The sequence below is a fragment of the Globicephala melas genome, chromosome 3, assembly GCF_963455315.2.
Source record: "Globicephala melas chromosome 3, mGloMel1.2, whole genome shotgun sequence".
NCBI lineage: Eukaryota > Metazoa > Chordata > Mammalia > Artiodactyla > Delphinidae > Globicephala > Globicephala melas.
In genome coordinates this window covers 47,746,371-47,765,501 of record NC_083316.1, presented here as the reverse complement: position 1 = coordinate 47,765,501, position 19,131 = coordinate 47,746,371, and the positions used below count along the sequence as shown (strand labels likewise).

The following is a 19,131-nucleotide window of genomic DNA, read 5'->3' as shown; positions in this document are numbered from 1 at the left end:
TGAATAATTTATAGACCCATATGTAGCTTTAGTTTCTTGTGGTATAAAAAGGTTTAGCAGACTTGAAAACAACTGCAACAGTGATTCCTGGACTGCATATATGGTAAGATGGTCAGAAAGTGCTGACAAAGCATTCACATCGTGTAGGAAATAAAAACTTGAAAAAAAATGGACTCAGACAAATTCATTTTCACTATTTACAATCATTATCACTTTTTATAAAATCTTACTGTGGTACAGGGGATCAAAATTTCATTTAATTTTTACTATTTTATTACTAGTATTGAGAATTATCTTCTACCATTTTTATGCAGAGACACTCTTTCCACTTATGCTGTGTGTCAAATAGCCATAAATAACCACTATTTATAACATAATTCCCTGGGAATCTGTGTAAGCTCCCAACAATCAATTTACAAATGAATTCTATAGAATTCAACCTCTTATAAAAAAGAGGCTACATGTTTATTAACTAGTTAGTATTGCAAAAAACAGGTATTATTAATTCTACTTTATGGACACAGGAACCTAGGCACAAAAATATTAAATTATTTCTTTGGTCCACACAACATGATCAAATATGAACCTAGAACAAGAGATTAAGTCAGATTCTTATACACCTATACTCATTAACAATACAAGTCTACAACTGCAGTAAGTCCTACAATAGAATATTGAAACTTAGAGATGAAAAGAATCTCAGGAGGACATTGGTCCAACTTTCTGTATGAAGGCAGGTATTATCATCTTATTACAGAGAACAGAAAATTAGTTGATCAAGGTCAATTCTAACAATTAAGAAAAATTCAAAGCCTCTAGAAACTCATCATATGCACCACTATTATTTATTACACTTCAAGGGGACATATGTGAATCAGAAAGGAGTTTTTGGATTTCAGACTGTTTCACTTCCTGACTTAAGTGTAAAAACATAAACTGTGAACTCAGCAAAAGCAATTTATGAATTTGGGACTACGATATGTGTCTAAATGATGGTTTAGGGAACTATATTTATAGCCTGGCACCAGTAAATTTTTGTTCACTTCTAAATCTAGATTCCAAATATACACATTATACTCTGAGGGCTATTAAAGGCACAAGATAGCTTTCAGAATTAAGACTTTGGGATGCAGTTCCACACAATGATTTCCTATGTTCCCTAGTTCTGAATGATATGATTATAGTACAAGATTTTAAAATAAACATAAAAGTTAGAAGCAGTAGAAGAATTTTACTAGCAAATAACTACTTGTTACATATCAAACATCTTTGTAATGTTCTGGGTTTCAAACGCTTGATCTACAGGCATAGTATATATACTGTGCCTTATTTCACCAGGGACTGGAGTAATCTTACTACATGAACATATACAATAATGACAGGTACAAAATATCTGTCCTAGGAAAAATATATTTAAAAAGAAATGCAAGTATGCAAGTCAGGATGGATGTTAAACATGAATTTCAAATTTGGCTCTTGAGCTTCCGGTCAAATCAAAGACAGGCAAAATTCTTCCTATGAAAAAGTGCCTTCCAAAACATTTTTTAGAATCACATTCTAAAATATCTTATATGGGACTTTATATAAAGGGCACTGTATGACACAGAGGACAACATACCTGACAATATCATACAGCAAATATGGTTGTTTGATATGGTTACTTCAAGTAGCTTGCTTAGGTGAAGGTGGAATGTTTAAAATTAAAATGTTACTCAGCAAAGGTGATGGTGCTAGGGGCTGCTTTTGCAATACACATTGTTTTTACACTGAAGGATTCTTTTTATTTATTTATTTATTTACATCTTTATTGGAATATAATTGCTTTTCAATGCTGTGTTAGTTTCTGCTTTATAACAAAGTGAATCAGCTATATACACTGAAGGATTCTTATACGTGGATTAGTTTTCTCAACTGGATAGCAACTCCTATTTAATGGCTACGAGACCCTAGCACAGAAATTAAAGGTGACTTGACACGGCTAATATTATTACATCATTTAGGGATAAGCCTAAAATTTGAACTTCTAGATTCAGCAGGAAAGCTTACTGTCTCTCATGACTTTAACAGGACTGCAATCCAAGGCTTCAGAAGAATTTACTGGAAACTTTACCCTTCCAAAAGGGTGCCCTCTAATTACAGGGTATTAGTTTGCTGCATATGCATGTATAGTAAATTCTGGAGATACAGAATTGTAAATAGTTTCAGTGTTCAAAAAAGCAGAAACACCCAATTTTTAATATTATGTGAAAAGACTTCTATAAAGTACCCAAAGCAGCAATACATATCACTCAAACACACTGAAATGTTTCTTAAACGTGCAGAAAAGGCCATAGGCACCAAGGAATAATCAACAAGAGAAGCATCTGCTATCTAATCTTTCTTTTGCAATCTGAAGCTGGGAAATACCTAGAGAGGGCATCTAGCCTGCATATACACACCCCATTTTCAAAGATCTCTATTTAGATCTCTTGTCTAGCTTGTTCTTATCTTAAATCTTAGCACCTACAGTCTAGGACTCATTCCTTTTATCTTATCAATGAAGATGATGAATCACTATGTTCCTTTAACATACTTTTACATACTTGGAAAGACTTAAGCAACTAGTTTTCTTTCATTAACAAAATAACCACAATTATTTTTATCTTTCCCTAACATCTTATTTACTAATCTTTAGACCTATTCTTACTGAGGCAACCCTTATTACTTTCAAAACATACAATAACTGTTGGGTACTTTAACACGAGCTTTACAAGTTCCCAGGATTTAGATTATTTCATGATTCATTCAAACACTAAGTTTTATTTGTAAGTGGCAATGCTCTATCTTGGAATCAATTATTCAAAACAATATTCTTTCTAGGTACTGTGGTAACTGATCTCATATAGCTTACATTCTAGTGGGAAAAAATAAACAATAAACAAGATGTCAGACTGAAGTGTTTTGAGAAAAATAAAATAGGGGTAGAGAGGGTTTTTGTGAGGAGGTATCATCTGATTTGAAACCTCTAGGAAGGTAGCAGGCCTGCAAAGATAATGTTCCAAGCAATTTTTGGCTAAGGCAGGTTTAACTAATTATTCTGATACACACACACACACACACACACACACACACACACACGTATGTATATCTCCTTCTGAATTATATGACCTTTCACTGCTCCCTACTGAATCTTCTTGTTCTTATTTTGAAGATAAATTCTATCTTTTAAAAGCTTTTCATTACCTCCTTAACTGGTATATCCCATAAAGTTTAAGAAGCATGCCTTCTAATTTAGACAAGTATTTCATAATAATATTAGCCAATTATTTCATTTAGGATGTGCTTTTGCCAAATTACATTTAACAATGGGTGAAAAATAACAATATTTGAAAAAACAAAAGTCATGTTACTGGATAGGCCTAAATGAATTTTTCAGAATACTTTGGTGATGCTTTCTTTGTAGGCAAAATAGGCTGAAAGCAAACTGGCAGAGTATGACCCATTCAGAAGATGAAGCTGAAGGGAGGGTGGAAAGTTGAGTGAATCACTGATGGGTTGGTCTAATAGCAGTGAAAGTGCCCAAAAGAGAAGTAGAGATTGATAGATAGGTCGTGTATGTGGGATGAAGAAGCAAATCAACTGGCAAGGCTGGAGAAAACCTTCTACACCACACTAACTCTTTGAGACATGCTGCCACCACCTGGGCAACAGACAATTTTGAAGTATGGGAAGATTTTAGTTGTGATTATTAGTTAAAATTAACAATTACAGATTTAAAAAATTACTTTCATTTTATGAAATCAGCATTTTTGTCTAGTCTTTGACATTAAAAAAAACAAGCAGGGATTTTTGGGGCCAGATCTGTTTAGAATTCTGCCCTACTTTTTAAGTCTCTGGTTCCTTATCTGTAAAATAGGTATAAGAATACCATCCCACAGAGTTGTTTAGTCTAAGGATTAGTGATAACAGATACAAAGCATCTAACCTAGGACCTGCTACACAGTAAGTATTCAATAAATAGCCTTTAAAAATTATTATTCTGCAGTATGGTCTTCCAAATGTTACTAAAACCCGACTATTACTTTTTAAATTACATAAATGTACCTATTAAGAAATGTATCTGCATTGTGGTTTTTTTTTTGTTTTTTTTTGCGATACGCGGGCCTCTCACTGTTGTGACCTCTCCCGCAGAGCACAGGCTCTGGATGCGCAGGCTCAGCGGCCATGGCTCACGGGCCTAGCTGCTGTGCGGCATGTGGGGTCTTCCCAGACCGGGGCACGAACCCACGTCCCCTGCATCGGCAGGCGGACTCTCAATCACTAAGCCATGAGGGAAGCCCTGCATTGTGTTTTAATGGTAGGAAAAACTCAGAAATAAAACTTAGGGGAGAAACCAATTCTATCAAAATAAGTCAAATATGTGAAACGTTACTGCAGGAAATAAGCACAAATTGTTCAGCAGGTAAGGAAGCTCTTAAAATCTTTAGTTAACTCTAGATTATTATAATAGAATCTTATTCAGGCTTTACTCATTCACAATTTTGACATCAGTCAGGGTGAAATGTAACTTTGTATCATTCAAGAGAAAAAAGAGTTTTAAACAAACTAATGAAAGACTAGGACTTCCTTTCTTAAGAGGAAAAAAGCTCAGAAATTTTTAAGGCTCCATTTTCTTTTTTTTTAAATTTTATTTCATTTTTTATACAGCAGGTTCTTATTAGTTATCTATTTTATACATATTAGTGCATATATGTCAATCCCAATCTCTCAATTCATCCCACCACCACCACCTCCCCCCCCACCTCTTTCCCCCCTTGGTGTCCATACATGTGTTCTCTACATCTGTGTCTATTTCTGCCTTGCACACTGGTTCGTCTGTACCATTTTTCTAGATTCCTCATATATGTGTTAATATACAATATTTGTTTTTCTCTTTCTGACTTATTTAACTCTGTATGACAGGCTCTGGGTCCATCCACCTCACTACAAATGACCCAATTTTGTTCCTTTTTATGGCTAAGTAATATTCCATTGTATATATGCACCACATCTTATCCATTCTTCTGTCCACGGGCATTAGGTTGCTCCCATGACCTGGCTATTGTAAATAGTGCTGGAATGAACACTGGGGAGTAAGGCTCCATTTTCAAAATATAACTGCAATAGAGTAACTAGTGCAGATGGTGATGTGATATGCTACAAAGGAATTATTCTTATGCAAAGACAAACCCTCCTTAATTAATAGTGCAAGCTTTAGTTACTTTGGTTAACGCTACACAAACGGTTAAGATTTTATTTCTTAAAAATAAATACAAGCAGACCTTATTTCCTTGTTATTCTAAGTTGATATTCTGAAACACATTTGCAAGAGAATAAAAAGCCAATTAAGGATCTTTCAAATAAAGACTAAGCCTTTAAGAAAACTGGCTATGGTATTTCCACTAAATTCCTTATTCTGCTGCTGCTTATGAAGCCGAAGTCAGAAAAATGGCCAAATCCAGTCCAATCAACAGAATTTTCAAGCTGAAAGAACCCCAGAGATAACCTAATAGCTTTCCACATACACAAGAGGAAACAGGCTCAGAGTGACTGATCAGAGTATCAGATCAGCAGAGACAAGGCCTATGAATCTCAACTCCCAAGCTGAGACTCATCTAGAAAGTATTCCGCAGCATCTGAACCAATCTTGATGCCACCTTTCATTAAGGCAATGCAGGTAGCAGTAGGGAGCTCAGCTGTGGCAACCGCTACGCTATTCCTGGGCTTTCAGCCTGCCCTGGAACTGGAAGCTACATCAGTAATATTAGACAGTGAAAACCTGATTTACACTAGAGCCAAAGACCTACCGAGGCTTCCTTCTTCTGTGCCTTTTATTCCGGCCCAAGACTCCTATGCATTTCACAAGGGATGCAGCAGAGTGAGCTACAGGGGAGGCAATAATGAGGAAAACTCTCTAACCGTGATTAAAACAACATACGCAGGGCTTCCCTGGTGGCGCAGTGGTTGAGAGTCCGCCTGCCGATGCAGGGGACACGGGTTCGTGCCCCGGTCCGGGAAGATCCCACATACCGCGGAGCGGCTAGGCCCGTGAGCCATGGCCGCTGAGCCTGTGCATCCGGAGCCTGTGCTCCGCAACGGGAGAGGCCACAGCAGTGAGAGGCCCGCGTACCGCAAAAAAAAAAAAATAAATAATAAAATAAATAAATAAAACAACATACACATATTGGTCTCTGGAGTGAAGGACGTTAAAATAAATTCTGACCCTCTCCTGGAGTTACTATTTGGGCAAGTTTACAAAACCACATAGAGTTACCATCAGCAAGTCAAGTTTTCAGTACACACAATCCAATGACTGAGTCTTATTCTGGCTACTAGAGGTACAGGATAGGTCCAAGCAGCACAAGCTTTGAAACCATCATCCAAGTTTTCAAACAAGAATGAATAAGAAAACAACTGCTGCTAATACAACATACAAACATTAACATATGCCCAACAAACAGTATTTTACATCATTAGCTTATTTGCCAAAAGCCTGTTCCCTGGTAAATAATAGTTACTGTTATACCTAAACTAGTTATACATGTCAAAACTTGCGCCTCAAAGAGAACATTCTATAGCATTTCAAGAATAAAAACCTGCTTTATTTGGCACGCAACAGTGAAGAGCTCTTGCAACATTTGAAGAGGTAGTCAAACAGAGCAGTTCAGTGCAAGAGACCACAAAATCTGATCACCAACCAAACCAGAGTTAATCTCTCAGTTCCTTTAGTTTAGAAGACAATATATTAACTCACTCTTTCTGCTTGTTGACTTTTGAATCCCTTTATTTGTGTATTGGAAGAACAAGTACCTCGGTGGGAACTCTACGCCCAGTTTAATTATTTATCAAGTTTACTCTGGGCAAGTATCGATCATGCTTTTGTGAAAGAGTTAAGTTCTTATATTAAAAACCCCTCTTCACACAGCATGGCTGCATTTTCCCTTAATAACAAGGTTCGATGGACCCACCACGGTCCAGCTGCTGCTTTGTCTCCTCGACGTGAGGCGTTAACTATTGTCCAACCCGAAGATGAGAAGGTCAAAGAGTGGAGTGTGAACCCGAGGAACTCGCTAGAATCCTTCAAGAGTCGCAGTGTCACCCTCACCTTGACTCTGGGCGGTTTGTGGGAACCAACTCCTTTCTTGCCGCCGCTCTCTGGCTGGAGTTTCCCAGGGTCACGGACCTTACCCACCGGGGCCCTCCACCCACGGCCGGGCTCCTGCAGGGGAGCGGCTGTTCCCCGGCTGACTTCGGGGGCAAAGGTAGGGGGCCCTCCGTGCTTCCGGACCAGCTCCCGAAGGCCGGAGCCCACCCGAGCCTCAGGCAAGACGCCGCCCCGACAGAAGGCGCGAGACTCGGGATCCGAGCCAGCGACCAGCCGGGCGCCGCCGCTAGCCCCACGTGGCCTCACCTGCCGCTCCCCGGAAACCCGGGCACCGCCCCGCCCTCCCCGCGTGCTCGAAGTCCGGGTCCCGGGCCCCACACAGCAATGGCGCAGCCGGAAACTGGCCCCTCGACTTCCTCAGGCCGGATCCAGGCAAGGGCCGGCCTGTGGGCGGGTCGGGAAAGCCGCGGCTTCCGCCTTCCTGCTTCCGGCCTGGAGGTTAGTTGGGAGTTGGGGGTACGAACCCACAGTCTCGGTTGCGCTGTAGGGGAGGCCGGTGGTGGCCGCAGCCGCAGTTTTGCCCCCGTGCCCGGCGGAGGCGGCCACGGCGCCGACGGCCCAAGGTGTGGCGGGGACGACCTCTGATTCCCGGGGGCCGCCCGTTGTGCGAGCTCCGCCGGGCCCGCGCTCGCCGAGGTGGAGGGTCTGGGGAGCGTGGCCCCAGGGGCGGGCGGCCGGGTGCGGTGAGGAAGGAAGGGTGAGCGAGGAAAACACAAGGAAGGAGGGGAAGTGCGGATGGCTGTGAGGTGCCATCAGCTGCAGCTTTAGGCGCCGCGCGGGTCTGGCCCGGAGATCAAGCCCGGCCGATCCTTCTCGGAAGGAAGAAAATATTCCTTGGAGTGTGGGAGGCGCGTGCGCTTGGGGTCCGAAATTGAGGTGCATGGGAGGTTTGTGTCCTGTGGACGGTAACTCCTTTCTCTGTGTTAATGGCTAAAACTCGGCCATAACCGGGTCCTTCACTTCCGCTTTACTCTTTATTGCAAAGTTCTTTTGCTCATCTCTGAATCTTGCATTAGTTAATTCATTACTGGGTTGGAGAAGCTGAAGAAACAGATGGATATCCGTAGAGCCTGGGCTCGACTGTGTGGGTGGGAGCCTACGAATGGGGTGGGGAGGCTAGGATATTTAACGATATCTTAGGTACTTTAATGTGTCTTCAGTTGAAAATATGAAGAAGTTGAGATAGGATGTAATTAAAACCAGTCATGGTAGTTTTATGTAGGTGATGGGATTGTGGGTGATATATATTTTGTTTTGCTTATCTGGGTTTTCTATAAAGAACACAAACTGTATAATAGGGAGACAAAAAAAAACCTTTTAAGAGTAAAGCGGTGTTTGATTTTGCGATTGTATACTTAACCCTATAAACAAATAATTGACTTTTTTAGTATAAAAAGTTCAAGATCTAGGAATGGATATGCTGTAACATATCAGTGAGCTAACTTATTTTATATGTTGGTGAACTTCGTAAATAATTTTATTTTTGAAGTAATTTAGTAAAATATTTGATCTCCAGTAACTAGGATTTTCTTACAGGGCATTTACCATTGTGTAATTATTTCTTTCTTAAAATTAGAAAGCAATAGATATTAAATGTATTTAATGTGCCAGGCGATTTTACATGTCATTTATAGGTTGCATATAGAGAATTTACCATTTAAAATTGTATTATAATTATTCCTTAAAGTTGACTTTTAACGTTTTTCTTTTATCTATTCTTTTCAACCCAACCAGTATATAGAATTTAAGCATTCTCTCAGAAGTGTATGGTAAAGCTAAAGAAGACAGCCAACCAAGGGTCATCTGAAATTGTGATTGGCTAATAATCCCAGGACAAAGTTAGAGATCACTACTCAAAGCATAAGGTAGATGATTTTTTAAATCCCAGCTGAAATTTTAAGTGACTGTATATACACCCATTCCTCCCCAGGTATTCTGATTCTCCACTTTGAATAGAGATCAACACAAACATGAAGGTTGAAAAGCCTCTGGGGCAAAATAGAAAATGTCACTCAAATCCACAACATCCTCATTTGCCAGATGGCCCTCCCTTACCAACTCAAAACGGAACAAAACGCATGGCACCTGTAATGGTTAATTTTCTCATCTATTAAAGTTGTTCTCATTTACTAATTATGTCCTCAAATAGGAGTCCTCAAAGCTGAAAGAGGGCATAAAATAGCATGTCACCTTTTGCTTATAGAACTCTTTGCATATGAATGGATATTATGGTTCCTTTACCCTCTCTTTTCATTCCTGGAAACAGCCATCCATTACCTCCCTTTCTCCAGGCATTTCACATATTCTGTGGCTTTCAAATAGCAAATTTGATGATTGTACTTTTGTTAATTAGCACTTAATAGAACTAAGGCTATGTAAAAAAATGACATAATGGGATTCAGCTGTTTCCTGGAATGAGCACATAAAACTCAAAATTCTTTGAAAACTCTGCTGCTAAATAAAATTTGTCTTGAATATAGGAGGCATATGAGAATGCCTAGTCCTTATGACAGATTCCACATGGTTTTTCCTTTTATCTTCTATAGCTTCACATCTTTTAAGTGTCACTCTTCTGGTTGTCCTAGGTGAATTATTTTTTCTTACAAGAAACATTAGTCCTTATTAAAATAGTACTAATTAGTACTTTTTAAAAACAACCAACCAAACTATTGAGTGATAATGGAATTCTGAGTTAACTGAATTGTATGGGGTACCTTTTTCAAAATTTGATTAACCACATAGGCTTTTCTCTTGTCTCTCCCCCCACCCCCTGCTTTCCTAAGGCCTCTACAAAGATGTTTGATATAAAGGCTTGGGCTGAGTATGTTGTGGAATGGGCTGCAAAGGACCCATATGGCTTCCTTACAACAGTTATTCTGGCCCTAACTCCGTTGTTTCTAGCAAGTGCTGTACTGTCTTGGAAATTGGCCAAGATGATCGAGGCCAGGGAAAAGGAGCAAAAGAAGAAACAAAAACGTCAAGAAAATATTGCAAAAGCTAAACGACTAAAAAAGGATTGAAGGAATGAACAGGCTCTGCAACCAGAGGAAAATCATCTGGAAAATTATGCAGCTTTGGAAGGACCCATTAAGGTTTCTTTTCAGATCTTGTGACAGTATTATTTAGTAAACGAAGTCTGAGCATGTGGAAGAATCATGTTAGTTCTCACCTGTACTATAGCAACTTTTAGGCTTCGGTGTAGAAGTCTGTTGACAGTTACTGTAAATTGGCATTTATTATGCTACAGATTCTTTATAACTGACTTAGTCATTTGCCTTTTTGCAGCATATGTACTACAGTGAAAACATCCTGTGGAGAAAAATGGCTTTAGATTATGGACTCTATTCAAATAATGGCTTAAAATGGGGTCCTGTTCTGGACAAAGGAGATTAAGAATGTAAAAATCAGAATTGTCCTGCGGTGAAAAGCATGCTTTGGCTTAAAAGAGATACAGTGTGTTAATCACATCTTTTATCATTATTACTTATTTCTTGAAATAGAATCATTTCTGGCTTCCTCAAAGCAAAGTATTATTCAACGAGTACTTCTATTTTCTGTATTTTTCTCATTTTAGCTTTTGAGATACTGGTAATTACCAGACATTCTGCATTTTTAAAAATCTAATTTTATAAAGAATTCTCTTATTATCTTGACCATGTAGAATACCACTTACTGGATATAACAATTTTTGTACTTATGAACACTGCCATTCTTAGAGATGACTTGAGTAGATCAACACTATGATTTAAAGCTTGGAGTAAAAATGCCAAACCTTGTAGTACCTTGGAACCAGTTCATTCTCACTTGTGCTATAAGTAGAAATGTGAAGTAGTTAAAATGTCTTATAAAATAATTTGCTGATTATATAATACCACTTTTGTTTTTCATTCCATTCTTTAATTCATGTGGTAGTGATGTCCTTTACTTTTTTGATCAAACAGGTTCATGGTGAAAATTAAAATTCAAATCTCTTTTAAGGAACTTTGAAAGAGTAACAGTTAAGTCATATTTCATAAATGGTAAAGAAAGGCTTAACAGTTGGAAAAAGTTTGTTTAGCATAGTATTAGTTGGGTGAAAAAGGTGTAAATCATGTCAAAATTAGAATGTGTTATAGTTAGAAATAAAGGGCTGAAGGATATTTCCTTCAGTTAAGTAGTATAACTGGAACTTTTTACTCTTTAACATGGCTTTTATAAATGCATGGTTAATAATTTTGTTGTCAGTAATTAATAGCTTATTAATGTTTTCCTCACCCCTGATAATGAATCTTAAATTACAAAAAAATTGTCTAAAAGTTTTAACTTAAAAATGAAACTAGATATTGAAATAAATTTGATACATTTTTATAAAGAGGTCCTGGGCTTTGTTTTTTTTTTGTGGGGGGAGGAGTAATAATTCAAGTTAAATATGTTATAGAAGTTAGACTTTTCAGAGGGTTACAAATTTCATTTATAGATAAGCATGCAGTTGACCCCTGAACACCACACTGGGCTTTGTTTTTTTTTGTGGGGTTAGGAGCATGAGTCCTCCCTTGCAGTCGAAAATCCCTGTATAATTTATAGTGGACCCTCCCTATACATTGTTCCTTCCTATATGCAGGTCCTCCATATCTGCAGTTCCGAGGTCCCTCTGTAGCCACAGTTCTTCATCCGTGGATTCAACCAACACTGGATCATGTAGTATTGTAGTATTGACCACTAAAACCATCTGTGTATAAGTGGCCCCACACAGTTCGAACCCATGTTGTTCAAGGGTCAACTGTACTTGTAAAAGTTGAGAGCAATGTTTCTCAAATATGAGAACCTAAGGACCTCTGAGAATGTTTATGGACTGGTTGAACAATACTTATTACTGTTATTTTAGGTTGTCAGTTCCTACTTGGTGCCAGTGTGATCAACACATTGCAGCTCCAAGCACTGAAATAATTCAGTGTTTAATTACAAATTAGTTATTCAGGTGATCTAGGATAATGCTTTTTATATTGTCATTGAAATTTAAACAAAACTTACAGTTATCCACTAAAGCTATGGTTTCATTGCTCATTGTGACAATTTAAAGGTATTTAACTAAAATAGGTTTTTCTATAGTCCCTGTTAGTCTTAATACAATTTTGTATTTGTTTGGCATAGGCCATTTATTGTTTCTTCAGCTTTTCCCAAAATTTATGGAGCCTTTTTATACATTTGAGATCAACAAGGTTTTATAATATGTGTCTATATGTTTGTGTGTGTTGGGGGGTGGTGTAAATTAGAGACTATAGAGCTACCTCGATTTAAAATGGATTACATCCTGATAAACCCATTGCAAGCTGAAAATAATTTACTGAATAATGTACTGAAAGTGAAAAACAGAATGTTTGTGTGGGTATCGGTTGTTAACTTGTGATTGCATGGCTGACTGGGAGCTGTGGCTCCCTGCCACTGCCCAGCATCACAAGTGTCCTACTGCACACTGCTAGCCCGAGAAAAGATTAAAACTCAAACAACGTTTCTGTTGAATGTGAATGTGTATCGTAAAGTTGAAAAATTAAGTTGGGGACTGTGTATTATGAGTTTTGAGAGTCTTCAGAAAAATCAATCTTTTATTGTAACATACTGTTATGGTTACAAGAATCCCATTTACTGTTACCCAGAATAACTCTTTTAAAAACTGCCTACATATTATGTTGTTTCTGAAGTTCTTAGAACTAATATAATCAATTATGGCTGGTTTTGAAGGAAAAACAAGCTGCCTATAACAAACATTTTACCACCAAAAAGTTTGTGCATCAGAATTTGATCCATAGCGTCCACGTGGTAAACTTCAGCATGGTGTTACTGTATCAGATGTGCAAGGGGATTTTAAACCTATTTCCTGAAATTACAGTGAGCAAACTTGAAATAAGTTCGGATGCTGTAAGCTAGAAACCCAATGTTGAGATCCACTATTAAGTAACAGCTCGTCACCCATTGTTAGGGGCACTTTATACCTCATCTGGTTTTAAGTTAGAGGAAGTCTGATACCTATTTAGGGATGATTGCTTTCAGGTTTGCAACTGATTATAGGATCACTCTGATTTACTTCATATCTGTAACATATAAGGACAAATTCTGTATTTCTCAAACATTAAAGGGGATTCCGTGTTCAAATACCAAAAGTTTGGGAAACACAAGATAAGACAATTCATTTCTTCAGGATTTCTTGGAGTCTTTTAACCTTCTTTGACTATCATAGACTCTTTTCTTTTCCCCCAAAGAACACAAATAGTTTGAGAAAGCCTAGTCTAAATGAATTCAGGTTACATTTTAGATAGTGTGGTTAATGAGACAGCATTAAAAAAGTCAGTATGATGGTATTGGGTCAAGGCTGATGAAATTAGGAAGTAAATGAGAGCCAGAAATCAGTAAAAATGGAATGCAAAAGGATAACATAATGGGGAAAAATTATTTCCTCCATTTTTTTTGATTTTTAACTTCAGATATCCAAGGCATAGCTAATAGGCTAGATTTATATGGTTAAACCCAAAAGGCAACGCATGTATACCTGAGCAGTTTGTATAATAAGGCCTTTGGGGGAAAAAATGCTATATGCATGTATAGCAGAGGCACAGGAAGTCAGGAAGGATTTATCTGAGAGAACTTAAGGTATGTATGACACTTTAATTATTATTATTATTTTAAATTAATTATTTTTGGCTGTGTTGGGTCTTCGTTGCTGTGCGTGGGATCTCTAGTTTGTGAGTGGGGGCTACTCTTGGTTGCGGTGTGCGGGCTTCTCGTTGTGGCTTCTCTTGTTGCGGAGCACGGGCTCTAGCCTCGCAGGCTTCAGTAGGTGTGGCACGTGGGCTCAGTAGTTGTGGCACGTGAGCTCTAGGGCTTAGGCTCAGTACTTGTGCGTGGGTTTAGTTGCTCTGCAGCCTGTGGGATCTTCCCAGACCAGGGCTCGAACCCATGGCCCTTGCATTGGCAGGCAGATTTTTAACCACTGCGCCACCAGGGAAGCCCCAATTTAATTATTTTAAAATGAACATTTTAACTTTTGAAATTTAAAAATCTGCATGGGTTTTGGAGTCTGTCTTGAAAAGATGAAGAAAAACATTTTCATTAAAAAAAAACTTATAAATTCCCCAAATATAACTTTAAAATATGAAATATGGTGGACAAGTGAATATGTGAAACTCTGATTCTGCTTTGCATGTGTCTGGCTTAAAAGCCACATATAAACACAAGATTGTTTAGAAAGGCAATCTTAATTAGGCCAAGATTATAGTTCAGTTTTTATGTAGGACTAAATCTTCTCAGAACTCTGTTCTGATACCACCTAACAGTGTAAACCAGTCATCCTAAAAATGTTAGTCTTGAGGAAAGGAGTGTGGATGGATTACTACAAAGTTTATTCTCAAAATCACTTTGAAAGTTCATACTTTACTAATAATGGGTGGGCCAGTATCATCTTCTTATGTAACGTAACTGTTGGCTAAGATTTTCTTTTATGTAAAACAGGTATTTTAAAATTAAAATTAATGTAAATTCTGTCATACATTAAGATATTTATAAACAGCCTACACAACAAACTTTTGTAAAATATGTATATAGAATACAGTTAATAAGCTGATAGGAATTTGGTAGTAGACACATTCTATTCTAGCGTGTTAGAATTTACAGTTTTTCCTGTAACCTGGGGTTCAAGAACATCTTCCTTTACAGTCAATTATACAACAAATTTTATCTCTTTTTATATTGCCTAAGAGCTAGTTCCTTTTTTGCCTCTTTGGTAAAATGTAATACTACTTTGGAATAATGTAAAGAGACAGAATGATTAACTTGATATTAACAGGGCTGCTGGAACGTTAATATTACCACCTAGGGGCTTTTTTTTTTTGTCATTTCATGAGTGTTATGGTGATTACATTTGATTACTTGTTTCAGTATAACATTTTATAAAGTTGTATTTTTCTGTAGTTTATTTCTTAAGCAATTAAAATTTTTACCTTCTAATATTAAGTAAAAATCTCAGTCCATATTTATTGAGTAGTTGCTACAATGTCAAACACTGTTAGAAGACCTCTATATTAGAATTAGAACTCTGTTAGCAACAAAAACTTGGTTGTGCACTTCAGAAAATGTATGACACTTTTATATATAATCTGTTTTAATGTTGTCATCTGTCTATAATTTTCTCCAATATAGAAATCACTGTAATCTCCACTATCAGTGGAATCACGTTCTGAGAACTCTGCCCTATTTTCTATTTCTTCAAAGTAATTTTTAATCACAGAACTGCAATTACTGTACCATTTCTCTGTTTACCATCTTTTCAGACTTTTGTGATTGTCTACTTCCATTGGTCCTAATTCTTCTTTAAAACTCCAACCTCAATTCCACCATAAAATAGCTTTTGTCCCATCTACTATATCATAGGGTGTTTTTCATTTATCAAATAAATTTTCTTGGCCTCCACGTGTTTTTATCCTGGCCTCCATGTGTTTTATCCAAGTTCATGTTTTTGATTAGTTCTTTAGAATCTTACAGAGTGCCTCTACAGAAATAGCAGTCTTCTCCTTTTATATTTGATCATTTAGGACAGTTCAATATTTACCCTTATCATTTTCTACCAAGATATATTTTGGGTGGTTTCTAAATGATCGTAAGGATCTAAAATGTACTGAGCATTTACAGCTACAAGATACTTCTCAAGGGAGCAACTCAAAGAGGAAAAAAACTAAGCAAATTTATAAACAGAGAATGAAGACTAAATCAAGTGAAGGATTTAAGTCTAAAAGAAGTTAGTTTCCTATAGTTCATAAACTCACAGTTCTTATGCATAGTAAAAACAAGTTCTTAAGTTTACTGGAATAGAGAACTATTGTACAGTCAGAAAATACGAAGTAACTTTTTACTTTTACTTGTTAAAATAGTCACATACATATATAAATGAAATGATTTTACCACAGTGCATTCATTCATTGTGGCTCTTGCCATCTTGTGGCATCCAGGATCCTGGCTGAAAGGTTTTACCAGTGCTGGTGGGAGCCACTGAGGATTCTTCTTTTCCAAAGTACGGAGCAGAGGCATGCCCTTTAATCTGAGTTTGAACTGGTGGAGCCAAGTGTTCCTTGCTGCTCTCTTTGAGGAGTTTTTCTTTTTCATAAAAGTCTTTGGTTTTAATTTCTTCTTTATGTTTTTCATTCTTCATTATTTCCTGCATGCATATATAAATGGAAGAAATCATTAAATTCCTAGTTAGAAGAAAACTCAAACTACAGGTTTTATAAAAATAAAATAGCTAAAAAAAATTAAGTACATATATACATGATACTTGCCTTGCATTTAAATAATATATAGATATGTACAGGGTAAGTCTGAAAAAGCTATCTGATTATATAGCTTTATATAAAGCCATATAATGATAGAGTGATGTTATTTTGAATTAAACAGCTATCTCCTTGTATACTATAATAAAAAGATGAGAGGGATAATGAAATAGAAATATTTACTACCCAGTAAGTGAAACAAACCACTTAACATGAAATATTACACAAAAGCATAAAAGTCACTCTTACCAAAGATTTTCTAAATTTAACAGCTATTTACTGCCTCAAAAACTAATCAGTGATTTGTACTTTCTATTGGAGATGAAGTGAAGGTGAGAGGGCCTCAGAAGGATGCTCCTGCCAGTCTCTTCTCTGTGGGACTTAAAGCATGGTTAGCGCCAGGACCAAGTCCCATCTATTTCCCTTTCGCCTCTGGAGTGGTATGGCAGTGAAGAGGAGGACAGAAACGGAATCAGAGTTCAGCAAGCCTTAGACACCAGTTCCAGAGAGGCACTTTGCTATTGGAAATGCTTCCTCAAATCAGTGCAAGCAATTTGTGCAATGCAGTTTTGTCACTCAGATGTGCTATTCTATTTGTAAGGATCTATACCCCGAACAACAATGAACCTATTACTGTATTTCATTGAATACAAGACCATCAAATTTAAGATGCATCGCTGTTATAGGTACCACTAAAAAAGGCAAACTCCTTCACACATCCTGATTTCAGAGATGTTAAAATTTGAAGATATGCATCTTAAAAACAGATGAATAGTAATTACGTCTTTTACCTTTATTGATTCCTTCTTCCTCTTCTATCTTAATTATTTCTAAATGGGTGGATTTTTTTTTTTTTTTTTGGCTGTGCCTCACAGCTTGCGGGACCTTAGCTCCCCCACCAAGGACTGAATGGGTGCCCTCGGCATTGAAAGGGCAGAGTCCTAACCACTGGACTGCCGGGGAATTCCCTGAGTGAAATTTTTAAATGTTCTTTTCGCTTATCTGTATTTTCTGATTTTTCTTTAAGAATATATTTGTTGGGCTTCCCTGGTGGCACAGTGGTTGTGAGTCCGCCTGCCGATGCAGGGGACACGGATTCGTGCCCCAGTCCGGGAGGATCCCACATGCCAAAGAGCGGCTGGGCCCATGAGCCATGGCCGCTGGGCCTGCGAGTCTGGAGCCTGTGCTCCGCAGTGGGAGAGGCCACAGCAGTGAGAGGCCCACGTACTGCAAAAAAAAAAAAAAAGAATATATTTGTTATTTATAATATGAATGTTAACATAACTAATATCTGACAACATTGACAAAAACAAATTCTCCCAAGTTATTTTAAAATTTCAACATTTAAAAAATTGACACATCTGGGACTCCCCTGGTGGCACAGTGGTTAAGAATCCACCTGCCAATGCAGGGGACACGAGTTCAAGCCCTGGTCCAGGAAGATCCCACATGCCGCAGAGCAACTAAGCCCGCCTGCCACAACTACTGAGCCTACACTCTAGAGCCCGCGTGCCACAACTACTGAAGGCTGCGCGCCTAGAGCCCGTGCTCCGCAACAAGAGAAGCCACCGCAATGAGAAGCCCACACACCACAACGAAGAGTAGCCCCCGCTCGCCGCAACTAGAGAAAGCCCGAGCGCAGCAGCGAAGACCCAATGCAGCCAAAATTAAATAAATTTATTTAAAACAATGGTTCCTTTAAAAAAATGACACATCTGGTTATTTAAATATATGATGCAATCTTTCTGTTTCTAACATGAATTTCAAGCAATAATAGTTCTCCAAAAAGGTAAACCCTGATATTTAAAATCACATTTAAAATAATGGTCTATACTTACAGGAAAAGATTTGAGGAGATTGTAGTGTTATAGACTTTTAGACACAAAGAAGGGCCCATCTAATGAAACCTCTCCTAAAGCAAACGTGAGGGAAGGCATATTTATAAATATTCTTGTAATTTCTATAACAGATCAATTCCCTATGAGTAATTTAATAACCACAGTAACTATGAGTTTAGGGACAGCTGCTATGAGTGAGGGTGAGAGTCTGGCTTTGCCTTTCATATACTCTGTAGAATTCTCAGGTGGGGTGACCATATGTCACAAAAGAAACCCCTCAATATGATACTGGAAATAATGGAAGTAGGTGGAAATATTTTTCAGTCTGAGGCCATCTCATCTTCACTTCATCTCCAGACTCTTCAAGACCCTCTATGAACTGGTGTGTCAGCCCGGAGGCTCTTTCTCCTGAGCAGAATGAAAGGTTCACGAGGGTTGAACTTGCACTAGTAGCCCACCACAGGAAGCAAGACACTACTGAGAAGCTGGTATAAAGCTTGCTTGGCTTGGTATAAGAGCATCAGTCACATTGCCTTTAGGGATTTCAGCTCTACTGTTGCAATCTTACAGCTGGTGCAAGCCTATGCCTTTTGCATGAAAGGAAACTGAGGGCAGAGAGCTGTTCTTCCTTTATTCCTGCCTTCATATAATTTCTCTTTACTCATCATTACTCTGCCAAGTAGTTTCTTTCTTATAACAGCTATTTAGGCCAATAAAAAGTCAATCTGAATATGTTAATTATTTTAATATGAAGATTAAAGATTTCAGAGTTGAAAAACATGGAGACTATAGTTTTTCCTAGAAAAGAATTTGTCTT

General features: G+C 37.9%; 2 protein-coding genes across 6 annotated transcripts in view; one reads left to right on the top strand and one right to left on the bottom strand.

Annotated features, from left to right (window-relative positions):
* The first annotated feature begins 7,480 nt into the window (after positions 1–7,480).
* Positions 7,481–11,537, top strand: SMIM15 (small integral membrane protein 15). Of its 5 annotated transcripts, none has more exons than XM_070045139.1 (3): positions 7,481–7,746; positions 8,918–9,048; positions 9,967–9,985. In XM_070045139.1, exons 1-2 carry the CDS (start codon positions 7,508–7,510, stop codon positions 8,922–8,924), a joined length of 246 nt encoding a protein of 81 aa, XP_069901240.1. In that variant the 5' UTR covers positions 7,481–7,507; the 3' UTR covers positions 8,925–9,048; positions 9,967–9,985. The 5 variants fall into 5 exon arrangements, with proteins under 5 accessions (XP_069901240.1, XP_060151787.1, XP_069901241.1 ...); XM_060295804.2 differs by having other exon boundaries at positions 7,493–7,621; positions 9,967–11,537; XM_070045140.1 differs by having other exon boundaries at positions 7,607–7,746; positions 9,967–11,537.
* Positions 11,538–12,142: 605 nt separating this feature from the next.
* NDUFAF2 (NADH:ubiquinone oxidoreductase complex assembly factor 2) overlaps positions 12,143–19,131 on the bottom strand; it is a 187,633-nt gene continuing 180,644 nt past the window's right edge. Inside the window, exon 4 of the mRNA XM_030843888.2 lies at positions 12,143–16,364. Coding sequence (XP_030699748.1) covers positions 16,122–16,364 — 243 coding nt within the window. The 3' untranslated portion in view covers positions 12,143–16,121. The remainder of the gene's footprint in view (positions 16,365–19,131) is intronic.